The 13,254-nt window shown below is 34.1% G+C and overlaps 1 protein-coding gene, 1 non-coding gene and 1 pseudogene across 2 annotated transcripts; 1 reads left to right on the top strand and 2 right to left on the bottom strand.

The window, feature by feature from the left end:
- Positions 1 to 2,276: 2,276 nt before the first annotated feature.
- On the bottom strand, positions 2,277 to 4,063 carry LOC147384697 (non-specific lipid-transfer protein A pseudogene; annotated as a pseudogene).
- Positions 4,064 to 9,005: 4,942 nt separating this feature from the next.
- On the bottom strand, positions 9,006 to 10,246 carry LOC147384696 (non-specific lipid-transfer protein A-like). The gene is made up of 2 exons (XM_086425941.1): positions 9,828 to 10,246; positions 9,006 to 9,200 (listed from the first exon to the last, which is right to left on the bottom strand). The coding sequence occupies exons 1-2, from the start codon at positions 10,166 to 10,168 to the stop codon at positions 9,191 to 9,193; spliced, it is 351 nt and encodes a 116-aa protein (XP_086282067.1). The 5' UTR covers positions 10,169 to 10,246; the 3' UTR covers positions 9,006 to 9,190.
- Positions 10,247 to 12,526: 2,280 nt separating this feature from the next.
- Positions 12,527 to 12,597, top strand: TRNAG-GCC (transfer RNA glycine (anticodon GCC)). The gene has a single exon. It is a non-coding gene; the product is annotated as a tRNA-Gly (tRNA).
- Positions 12,598 to 13,254: the final 657 nt, after the last annotated feature.

The raw sequence follows: 13,254 nt of genomic DNA, 5'->3' as shown, positions 1-13,254 counted from the left end.
ATTGTAACAAGATGTATTAAGATACATAAAATTAATATTTTCTTAAGTTGAAGATGCCTGATTTTGGAAAGAAATCTGAAATACTTATTTAATACTTCACTTTTGGGCCCGACAGATCTAACTCATCGATCAAACCATTTTGGATTGACCGGGTCAGTTAAAAATTTTGATTATTAAAATTAAACAATAAAAAGAACAAAAAAAAAAAAAAAAAAGAACTTAAAACTATCTTCCTATCTTCCTATCTTATAAGGCCTCATTTGGGAATGAGGTGTACTGTTCAATGAAAGTTCTCTAGCTGAATGCATTTCAATAGAAAAATAATCGTAGAAATGTTCATTGGTAAACATGTTCAAGAAGAGTTTTTCAGATTTAAAAGTGAGATTGATTATTTCATTAAAAATATAGCGTTTGTACTAGATTGTGTTCGAATGATCATAATGCCAATTTGAACATGGACAGTGAGCGACGGGGTTTTAGAGGGATAGGCGGACGCATATAAAGAAATGAAGGAAAAACCTAGCATTTGGGGAAGACATGATTGGAAAGCATTTTCACGATTTAATAAGAAAAAATGAGGTCAAATGTGTCTCTTGTTTAACAATGAAAAACACTTTAAGCTATTACAAGAAATTGAAAACAGGTCTAGCTAAATCGCTTTTGGCTTGTGTTAATTTTGACTTCTTGCTTTTGTGGAAGGTGCTTCTCAAATTTTTACCAAACATTAAATTTACCTTTCCTTTGGCAAGTCCGCACCTTCAACACTAATTTTACTTAAAACCACTTTTAAAAGCCAAAAGCACGAGAAGCACTTTCCAAAAACATTTTCAAACGCTACCTAAACACCTAACCAAAGCTCACTCGAGGGAAGCTTTTGAAATTCGGGTTTCTGCCCTGTTCGTTTGGACTTTGGAGCTGGGCTTTTTTAGTTTTTACTGCTTTTAAGCTAAAAAAGCCCGCTGGATTCCGTTTGTTTGGGCTTTTGGAGCTGATGGGGCTTCAAATTAAAGCCCGAAATTGAAGCCGCCTTAGAGGTGCTCCGCATTTGAGCTTTTGCGCGAAGCAAAGACCGAAAACGGCTCTACTTAAAATGACCTAACTACCCTTCTTCTTTAAATAATATTCCACCAAATGCCCTTCTTCTTTAAGAATAAAAAAATAAAAAATTGTGCTAATGGGTCCGTCACTTATAGTGATGAAGATCTAAGGAAAAAAAAAATGTGGCAGATGGGCCCGCCACATGTAATGGAAAGAGAGAGAGAGTGATAAAGATGTAAAAATAAATAAAATATGTGTTATTAACACACCATTAATTATGATTTCACCCCAAGCAATTTGATTTTCTTTGTTAAAATTATGGATAAATTCTATTGGCATTTCAACTTTTACTTCTTACAATCCGATTACTTTAAATTATTTATCACCACTTTCCAACAACAAAATTAATACAAGGCATTTAAAATAGGAATTAATATTTTCACATTGCCACCATCGACTATAAAATTTAGATGGGGTGTTGTAAGTAAATGTTGGGGTGCCAATAAAAGTTCTCATTATAGATAATCCTGTGTGTTTTAAAATTCAAAGTTCAAACTAATGACACAATCTTTCTTTGGTCTTCCATGAAATATTGACATAAAATGATGGAAATACCCTTGTCTTTAATCTTAGCTAAAAAAGTCTTGATTTTTTCTTAAAAACATATCATCTCAAATTCTAAGATAAAATAAAATAAAATTAGGTTTATTATTTTTAACCTAAGGATGTAAAGACAAGCATAAGAGGTTTACTGTTCATCAAATGACGGTTGAGATAAAAGGAAAATAACTAAAATTTACCATGGATGACTATATATTATCTGTTTAGGGACTAGTATAATTTGTTTTCAGTTATTAATGAAAAATCATCAAATGAAATCCTAGATTTTTTTTTTATAAAAAATTTGAATTTTCTTTGGAAAATTAGTCATCTTCAACCTTTTATATAAAATAATACAAATAATGATAATGAGACAATAATAACGATGACAATGATAATGATGGCAATGCATTAATGTCATTTTTCATATGTCTATTTTTAAGAAGAGAAGCTGTCGAAATTTCAATAAAATTATAAAATTTATATATTTATTTAAATTAAAAATAATTATTTTTATAATTTATATATATATATTCTAGTTATTTTTTGTGCATTCTAGGTGCATTATCAACATTAAGGGTATTTTGGTCATTTTACCAGAATCCAGCAATAAAAAGCTGTCAAACGAACATCAATTTCTATCTTAAATGCTTCTGTAACAAACAAGCTTCTGCCGAATATGGCTTTTTAGGCTCTGAGCTTCTACTTCTTCCAGAAGCCAGCTTCTGGAGCTGAAACTGGCTTCTGTAAAGAACAGACTCTTAATAATTAAGATTTAAGAGAAAACGGTTAAGGAAGATCTCAACCTGTTACATAGGAATTATGTCCAAAAGAACGCTTTATTTTTCTCAACAAAACACTTAAGCACAAAACTTCTCAAGGGATGATTTTTTATTTCCTCCCCCACCTTAAACCACCCCGTACAAGAGAAGATAAAGAGATAAATAACTAACAAATTTAAATGAATTTTTTTTCTAAAAGGTAGTTTTTATAGGATTTTGGGCACACGTTAAAGTGCAACAAATACACTTTGGAAATCGGATTTTGTCTCAAAAATGCCCTTAATAAATTATTTTTTATCAAAATACCCTCAGATTCCAATTTCCAAATTTAACGTGTGTCCTAAGAGCTGTTTTTATATTACTTTATGGGCATGGGGAATATTTGACATACCCGTGTTTTCAAATTGATGTCATGTTATTGACTGCGCCTTCTGCCAGAGATTAAGAGAAAATAATGGAAATACTATGTCTTCAATATCTTGCCAATTTCCCTTTGATTTTTTTTTCAAAAAAAAAAAAAAAACCAATAAAACTTTGATCTATTTGAAGACCTCAATTTTTTTCCCCCAAGCTATCGTTACCTTATGTTTTTTTTAATAGTGAAGTTCTATTATAATCTTCTTCTTTTTTTTTTTTTTTCCTTTTTTCTGTGTGTGGTAGCTAGGTAAGCTGGAGTTTATCTAAATAAAACTTTAAAGCATTGCAATGTATCAACCAAATTCACCAATGTTTCTAAGCTTGATTTATTTAGCAATCTCTAATTCTTGAAATCTCAACACTGCACCCTACCCCTACGTTGGATGTTGAACGAGTCACCTCGTCTTCAAGATGATCAACTTTCAGAAAAATTGAAGCTTTTTAAAAAGATATTGTAGGCAAGTATATTTCTTATTTTCTCACACATATAAGACAGTAGTGGAGTGGTTATGTTAATCAGTTTGAAAACCCAAGGGTTGTCTCAAATATATTGAAAAACACTGGAAGGGCTATGCCAAAATTATCCACAAAGATTATAAGGAGGGGGGAATAGTTGCACATAAAAACTTCACAATTGCAATCCAATCTTAAAATTATATACAACAAATTTATAAGTTGCGCCCCTCTTTATTTTTTGTTTGGACTATGAATAAATTCTCTCTCTAAAAGAAGATGGAGTGCAACCTATTTTCTTTTGGAGTGCAATCATATCAATGGGGTGCAAGCAAGATTTGTAGGTGATGAGGTGCAATTGATTCCGGGTGGTGTGCAACTAGACACTCTTGAAAAAAAAAAATTGAAAAGAAAAACAATAATGGGGCTCACATGTCGCAGTTGATATCCTTGGAGATAGGGAAGGAGAGAGGAGTGCCACATTTGGTAGGGAGTGCACCAACTGCATCATCCTTTATGTTCAGGTACTTAGCCGTGGCTGTCTTCACACAATTGCAAGCTTGGCGCATATCCGCTGTGTTTGCCACCATCCCTTTGAGTTGCTTCACTCCATCACAACATCCCGCAGCCAGCTGAGGCACAGCGCCTGTCAAGTAAGAGATGCACTGCACCAAAGACTTATCGACATCGACACAGTTCACAGCCAGGGAAGGTTCGACCATCAGTTGAACCATGGTTAGCACCACCAACACACAGATGATCCCCTTCTTCATCTCTGCTTTAATGGAACAATGCGTGTTTATCTGTGTATATGTGTTGGTGTTTTATGCTTCTCTCTATGTGTTTGATAGAGATGTGTTTAAAGGTATATATAGTGGTGAAGGTGAATAATTGAATATATGCACATTTCATGCAAATGGGGTTTAGTGGTAGTAGCCGTCACAAGCTTTTGGACTCTTCTTTAGCTCAAATCAGCTCTTAGTTTCTCAAAATAATAAAGGTGATATGTGGGTTGGTTAGAAGTTTAGCTTTTAAGTATTTTCAGTTGGGCTGGTTTGGCTACTTGAAGGATGAGTAACATTTTCTTTCCATTATTAGTAGAAAGGTAATTAAGGGTTTCATTATTATTGTTGAAGAAAATTGGTGGAAAATGGTGTCTTGAGGGAATGAAATTTACAGATTAATATTGTACATATTCACAGGAATATCATTTCCCCTCACCAATTTTTGGAGAAATTATTCTCCCAACCACCCCTTGGAAAATGTTTTTCTCATTAAAAAGGAAAATCCTAGTGTTATATATATTCTCTAACCAAGCGTCGATTGTCAAAAAATTCAGCATATTTTCCAAAATTTCGGAAAAAATTGCCAAGTAGGGTAGTCACCAAGTAATTGATTTATTTTCATAAAAATCCACCAAATGGCTAATAGAGCAGTCGCTGAATAAATGCTTATTCACTAATTAATTGGCAAATAAATCATGGAGTATCTTCTTCTTCCTTTTTTTTATCTTTTTTGGGACTTTGATATTTCCCTAAAAACCCATCGTATTCAACCTTGATTCTTCTTCTTGCAAAATCTTATTAAACGTTCTTTTGTTTATTTTTATTTTTTAAATAAAATTATTGCTATTCCATTGGCTTCAACCTCTAGAATAAAATCCTATACTCCTCAAAAAAATTTCGAAAACTTTACTATATCCATTCAAATTAAACCAAACTGGTCCCCAGTCAGATACTACTGTTGAATTCAAAATGATTACTAAGACCACACCACCAAATCACTATGGGAGAACACCAAACGTCAATATTTTCCAAAATGCATGTTTGTGCATTCATGCTTAATGACGTACACTGATGATACACTGATGACGGTCGGTCCTTTTGCTGCCAAATTTATATGCCCTCCAGTGATAGTCAAATGATTGTGTAAATGTTTTGTATTCTATTGCGCTACGTAGAGCTGCAGTGGTGCAATGGGCGGAGCCCCCGGCCTGAATTTTTTTACAGGTATGAAAAAGGGAATTCATGTAATATTTTCTTAAGAATTTTCTATTTTTCGGAACTTTCTTATTTCAGAAAGGTTTAAATGTTTTAATAACTTTCAATTTTATAAATAGAAATCTCTAGGACTATTAAACTTATGGGAAAATAATGATTGTTCTTGTTATGTTCTGTGGATGTAGGCACAGTGTTGATCAACCTAAATCCTTGTGTTTTGTTTCAATTTTATCTTTTTGCCATTTTGATTTTTTCACAATCAAACCTCTCAAGACCGGACACTCACTAAACCACAATTTCCATCCACAAAAATAGCTTTTTGTTCAATGGAACCAACTGAATCCTTAATCTACTTGGAAAATTTAATATTTTACAACTAATCAAATTCTCTCCATTCCTTGGACATTTGAGTTAATTTTTTGAGTTATTCCCACATATATAAGATTATATAAAAAGTTAAAGGAGGTTGATGAGAAGACACGTGATCTTAATTAGTTCTACCTTAATTAGTTCTACTATTGGAGGTTAATTCATAAGGTCTATACATATTAGTTATTGTTAGTCCAAATTAACATAGAAATGGCAAGAAATGGTGCTCTAAGAGGCCAATTGCCTCACTGCTGCTAGTCGGACCTATGGATTTAGAACCCTCGTCATAAAAAAAACAACATAAAAACATATAAACTTAGAACAAACACAAATTTTCATTAGAAATGTTAAAATATTGGTCGTGATGTACTGTAATAAGATACACCAAATCATTATCTACATGGATTAGGATAAAAATCTACGAAAATTAGGATAAAAATAGATCAATAGTATAATGATATTCAATTGATTTCCTTGAATAGATTATAAAAATCCTAATAGGATTTCTATAGAGTACTCAAGATGCACGATAATAAAGTGTAATTTGATATTCCAATCATTATATGTGGATTGGGATAAGAATATATGAGAATTAGGATAAGAATAAATCTAATTAGATTTGATTAAATTTCTCACCGATTTTGTTCTTTATATATATCCAACTAGGGCTCTTATAATCTACTCAAGGAAATTAATAGAATATCATTATTCGAAATGGTATCAGAGAATGGCCTCTCCTAATTAGCCAAGGTCTTATGGTCAATAAAGAATTATTGTGGATAGAAAAGGTTGTCTACTTGAGATTTCGCATCTTCACCAAGTTCCTATTCACCATGGGACTTCTGATATAATCATTTGAAGGAGGATTGCTAATGGTTTTTTCTATGTGGCCTCTGCTGTAAGGATCCATTCCTCTTCTCTTCCTCGTCCAAGATGGACTCACTTGCTTTAGAGCAACTCTAGAATCCCAAAGCACGGCTTCATTGAGTGGCTGACTCTCAAAGGCAGACTTAAAATTCTTAAGACGCTCAAGGAATGGGGGCTCGATGTTGATGCTACTTGTAGGTTGTGTAGAAGTCGTGAAGAGGACACTAATCACTTATTCAGTCAATCCACTTTTGCGAATTCAATTTCGGCTGGAATTTTATCGAGGTGCCTAGTGAATAGATCTATTGGGAGCTGGGCAAATGAAGTGGATTGGGCTGCCTCTCATTTCAAAGGAAACTCTGTTATCAAAGAATGAAATAGGTGGCTCTTTGTGCATTCATTTACCACATTTGGAGAGAGAGTGACGGCTGCTCTTACTGGTTGCATTCATCCTATCTTAGTCCTTCGTCACAAATTGCAAGGTATCCTCAAAGGCATCAAGTTGGTTGTGTCTAACCATTGCTCTAGGATTGAGGTACAATCTGATTCCTTATCTGTTGTTAACATTCTCAATCACCTATGGAACCCCCCTTGGCATGTTCACCATTTAGTTTTGTCTATCTTGAGGCTTCTCCCTTCCTTCAAGGAGATTTTGTTGACTCACATCTTCAGAGAGACCAAGAGAGTTGCCGACAACCTTGCATCACCTTGCATCTCTTCAATTTATAGGCTGCCATGTGTTGGATTTGTCCTCCCTTCCTAGTGATTTGCTTGTTATCCTAAATCAGGACCAAGGTTGGGTCTGCCTTAACCCGGATGATCTTCCAAAAAAATAAAAATAAAAAATAATAATAATCTTGTTAATCCATCTTCAGTTGCCGGGGATGTTGCCACCCAACGGACAAGCCACTCTTTGCTATGATGTAAGTATTTCATCAAACAATTATATGCACCATAATACATACCACTACCAATCCCAACACCATCCCTCACCCTTAGTTTAAATTTACTTTGTTGGATGAAATTTGTGCATTAGATCCGAATAACCCAAGAAACCGATGCAACTTAAACAGCAAAGTAAAAGTCAAGGTACAGATATTCAATAAAAGAGTGAGGAAGATTGCCTTCTTTTGCAATCAAACAAAGATGGACGGTCAGATCAACTACCAATCAACATGGGAAATAAATTGTATAAATAGATTTGGGTCGGTTTCCAAATCCTTAGACTCAAGTGTGCCAAGAAGAGAGAGTCCTCCTAATCTATCTATATGTGATCACCTTCAATGCAATACTTGTTTTGTCTATACTCTTCAAAGAACTCTTCAATAGCTGCAACTTTGTTATCTATTTTCATATAGATTGTGTTTCAGCTTCTCTATAATAAATAAATAAAAATGACAACTGTTCCCATTGATAGAAGCTTTTAATTGAAAAACCAGGGTGACTAAAAACTAAAAAGTAAGAGAGAAACGTTTTAAGGGTTGGTGAGATAGCCAAAACCATGCCTCCAAAAGAAGAAGTCTTGAGTTTGAATCCCCTAGAGAATTTACAATTGAGCTATTTGTGGGTCTGCTTGTATTAGACCTACTAATGTTTTATTTTTATTTTTTTTCTCTCTCCAGGACTCATCGATCAAAAAAAAATTTGTGTGTTAAATTTCAAAATGTTGTTAACTATGGTTAGCCATTTAATTAACCAGTCATGTTAGTATTCAACTCAACCAAATTAGAAATAGGATCTTTAATATGTATAATGAAGTTCATAGTTAATTAGGGGCAATTTATTCGTTAGAAGACAATAAAAGTATCTAATGTCACTTTTTACTCGTTATTTTTTAATAATTCTATTGGAGTTACCTTAGGGACCACCCTTGGATCTATCCCATAAATTACTTTGTATGTCTAGGGAAGGAGTTTGCAAGTGCCCTGAGGATTAGTCAAGTACTTTAAGAGGTCTGGATACCTCGATTCCTAGAAAAAAAAAAATAGAGAGAAAAGATAAGAAATGAAAAGAGAGAAAGAAAGATAGGTTGACTTGGACTTAAGATTGAACACTGACTAAATCTAGGGCAACTAAAATTCGGCTCATGGCCCATCTAGGCCTTGGATATTTAGCCTATATGACTCTTTGAATATTTTTTGTTTTCTTTTTTTTTTTTAAATATCTCGGCAGGGAAACCCCATAACTTTGGGATGGGATTTGTTCTTATGAACACACATCCCAACTCAATTAAAGTAATGCCAATTTAATTTTTAAGGACCTCTTCGGCATTTGGGTTTGCCAGGTTACTTTTGTAGTTCATCTTTCCGCTTGGAAATCATTTGGACCTCCAACTCAACATAGTCGATTACAATCTTCGTGGATTCTTAGAGGAAAAAAAAAAAAAGAATAAGGCTGAGATGACATAAATTAACACTTTGCTGACGTGGATGTGTGCAGAGAAAAAATTAAAAATACCATCAACCAACCAAAGCTCACGTTAGAGAATTTTGTTTCATACTATATATAATTTTTGGCTACTAGGCCAAAACGGTTCAGACAGACTGCAACCCGTTACATAAGAACTGCATCAAAAAGAACCCTTTTATTTTTCTCAACTAAACACTAGAAGTACAAAAGCATTTCTCCTCCCATTATTTCCCTTCCGATCCTAAAGCCTCTAGCTTATGGGATCCTGCACAAGAGAAATATATTAGATAAAAAAAAAAAAAAAATTATTTTTTTTATTTTTTATTTTTTCAAAAGAGCATAAATTTTAAACTGATGGCATACCCACCTTGACCACGGTAGTCTATGAATGACTAACAAAAGATGGCTGAAATACCCTTGTGTTTGAACTCCTTTCCCCCAAAAAAAATAAAATCATCCTTTACAGCAGAAATTTTGATATGTTTGACTCTTCTTATCTTCTTTTTTTCCCTTCAAAAAACTTAGTAACTTTTTTCTTTCCAAAAGATCTATGATCTTCTACCCTTGATTTATATGCCAAACACACCAATTGTAAAAGTTCCATTATTTTCTTCTCATTTGTTTATTTTGTACACGATGGATTATTGTTAGGAAAAATTAATAGGAAATTTTAGAAGAGGTTGAAGAAAAGGATAATTCGACATATCAAGGAGGGTATGAATTCGAATCACCCCTTAGGAGCCACCATCAGGGATTTATTCCAGAACTTACTCGTCGCGTACTAGGGAGGGGATCCACATGTGCCCAAGGATTAGTCGGGTGCTCTAAATTGCCCGGATATCCTAGTTTCAGAAGAAAAAAAAAAAAAATGAACTACAATAGCGGGACTCACGTGTCGCAGTTGATGTTCTTGGAGATGGGGAAGGAGAGAGGAGTGCCACATTTGGTAGGGAGTGCACTAACTGCATCATCCTTTATGTTCTGGTACTTAGCCGCCGCTGTCTTCACACAAGTGCAAGCTTGGCGCCTATCCGCTGTGGTTGCCACCATCCCTTTGAGTTGCTTCACTCCATCACAACATCCCTCAGCCGGCAGAGGCACAGCGCCTGTCAAGTAAGAGATGCACTTCACCAAAGACTTATCGACATCGACACAGTTCACGGCCTGGGAAGGTTCGACCATCAGTTGAACCATGGCTAGCACCACCAACACACTGATGATCACCTTGTTCATCTTAATTTGCTTCTATGGAACAATATCTGTGTATGTGTTTTATATATGTTTTTTCTACTTGTGTTTTATATGGGAGTGTTTAGGGGTATATATATATATAGTGGTGAAGGTGAATAATTGAGTACATTCAGGCAGATGGGGTCTAGTTTTAGTGGCCGTTACAAGCTTTTGGACTCTTCTTTAGCTTAAAACAGCTCTTAGTTTCTCAAAATAGTAAAGATGATATGTGGGTTGTTTAGAAGTTCAGCTTTTAGGCCTTTGCAGTTGGGCTGGTTTGGCCACTAGAAGGGTGAGTGACGTTTTCCTTCCATTATTAGAAGAATACAAGCTGATGAGATAGGTAATTAAGAGTCTCTATGATTATTGAAGAAAATTGGTGGAAAAATGGTTGTCGTGAGAGAATGAGATTTACAGGTGCATCCTTGTACATTTTAAAAGTAATATCACTTTCCCTCGCACAGCAATTTTTTGGAGAAAATATTCTCCCAACCTCCCCCTTGGAAAATGTTTTTTTCTTTTTTTTCTTTTTTTCTTTTGATCGGTAAGCTGGGGTTGTTGTGACCATGGTTTGTAAACTCTATATTACGTCTCGTCTCGTTCAGCTCCGATACCGAGTTGACTCGGATAATACGTCTTATCTCGTTCGAGTTGTCTTGTTCGACATTGAGACAATGGTTTTTAACCATTTAAAAAATCTGAAAAATTCTGAAAAAAAATCAGAAATGATTCCTATTAAAAAATGAACCCAAAAAAATATAAAATAAAATAAAAAATCGATTTGAAGTGAAAGAATAGAGGGTTGAGGCTTTAACTCATTTGCATCAGTTAACTCGGACGAGATTTTAAAAATCTCGTCCGATACGTCTCCTTTAACTCGCGAGTTAAACCATTACTGCGTTGTCTCGTTCGTATCGCCCGAGATAATAGAAAATATCGTCTGAGACGACTCGCTTATTTCACGATACGCGGTCGTCTCATTACACTTTGTGAGTTGGTCTCGTTGGGCTCCAATACCGAGTTAACTTGTGCGATATGTCTCAGTCTCGAGCTAGTTTAAAATCCATGGTTGTGACCCTCCCTTTTTATTAATAACTAACGAGAATATAAGAAAATTTGATCTTCTACTATAATTCTCGCAAGTTCTTGAGGTATTTGTGACACATTCTCAATTACATTAAATTCCCCTAAATAAGCTCCAAGTCTTGCCAAATAATCTGCTGCTCTATTCGCCTCCCTCCACCAAAATTCAAAATTGCACCTTGTAAATCTCGAAGCCAAGTTCCTTATCTCCTCGACTGATTCTTCATACTTCCAACCGAGTTCATTCACTTTATTAATAACATTCAGTGCATACATTGAATCCAAACTCACTTGGATGTATTGTTAACCCTTGATTTCTGCATAATTGAGACTCTTTGATTGCCTTTTACTCAATGCACATGATGTCAACATCAATCACAGTTGAGCATCCCCCAAAGATTTAAAAAAAAAACATTTGAATTCCTCCCTATGAAACCAATCACAGCATGAAATTTCCTGTATTATTCTCTCATTGTGTCAATTGTCTAAAAATTCAACATATTTTTTTTCCGAAAATGTGGAAAATTTTGCCAAAGAGAGTACTAGTCAATTAATCGGTTTATTTTCATAAAAATTTGCTGAGTAGGATCACCACCAATTAATTGGTTATTCGCTAATTAATTGGCAAATCATCAAGATATATAATCTTTAAAATCACAGTTGAACTCATTAGCGTACAAGAACGTAATTGTCGTCGAGGAGTCGTCAATTATCAAAAATACCTATGAATTGAAGAGGATAAAGATGCAACAAATCAACTCAAATTAAATGGATACCTCTGAAAAGCAACAACATCAAATGGCTTCTATCGGACCTTAAAACCCATTCAATATTGTTGTACTCATCGTGGGCTCAATCATTCGACATTGTCTCTTTCGGATTTTTTATGATCTCAATGAGACTACATCTTTGGCTCAGCCATTAGACTATATTTAAACTATCTATAAGCATTTTTTGTTTTTTTTTAAGAAAGAAAATGATTTAATCATATGTAAGTAAAACATCAAGAAAATCTATCTTGCATTGATGTAGGCCATCAAATTAGTATTAATCTTGGGTTATCTTTTACATGTATTGTTGTTCAAAAATTCCTGATTTAATTTTCGAAAAAATCCTGATTCAACAATCTTGATTGTGCGATGCATGACCATCCTCTTAATTCCAGGATTTAAAAATAAATAAATAAACATTTTTATGCTTTGAACAGTGGAAGTGGACCATACCAATATGAATAATGAATTGTAATGAGTTTATATTGCAGACTATGAACTCAAAGTAGCACCAGTGGTCTAGTGGTAGAATAGTACCCTGCCACGGTACAGACCCGGGTTCGATTCCCGGCTGGTGCATAAAAAATATCTTTTTTGCGAAATTGAATTATCATCCTAAAATAAGTTACAAAACAAGGTAATCTCTCTAATTTCATCTTAAAAAATCCTCTAAATTTTCTAAATTCTACCTAATTTTAGATAAAAAGAACTCGATCAACGTGACAAGTTCAGAAATCTCTGATTTCATCTTTAAAAATCCAAAATTTCTAAATTCTACCCAATTTAGATAAAAAGAACTCAATCAACGTGACTTGGATTGGAGAAATCCTATTGGTTGTTGCCATTTCACTTGGATTAAAGTTTGTTTTATGAAAAATTGGTTTTGGCTCTCTATTTTAAATATTTTCTAAATCAATCTCACATTGTTTCATAAATCATTCTTGATGGATTTTGGAACGTATAAATAAGAGCCTTTTCTCCCCTTATTCTTCATTTCAAGACTCTCTCCTTGAAAGCTCATATTCACTATTTAGTTATATGAGAAAAATAAAATATTTTATATTTGGCACAATGTTTGGTTTTGTATTTAGTCCTAAAACGCTCTCTATTGTATGGGTCAATTTCAAGGACCATATACAAAATCAAACAATATGTCAAACATTTTTCAATATATCAATTAGAAGTTTCAAAATGAGGTTGATTTTTTTTATGATGATCTCTATGGTGAGTAGATCA

Source organism: Akebia trifoliata, chromosome 15, assembly GCF_017979445.1.
Source record: "Akebia trifoliata isolate Shusen 1 chromosome 15, ASM1797944v1, whole genome shotgun sequence".
Taxonomy (NCBI): domain Eukaryota; kingdom Viridiplantae; phylum Streptophyta; class Magnoliopsida; order Ranunculales; family Lardizabalaceae; genus Akebia; species Akebia trifoliata.
The sequence above is the reverse complement of the archived record's forward strand: the minus strand, read 5'-3'. Positions and strand labels throughout refer to the sequence as shown.

Coding starts and splice junctions, on each gene's coding strand:
- LOC147384696 (XM_086425941.1), bottom strand. CDS start 10,168: ATGAACAAGGTGATCATCAGTGTGTTGGTGGTGCTAGCCATGGTTCAA.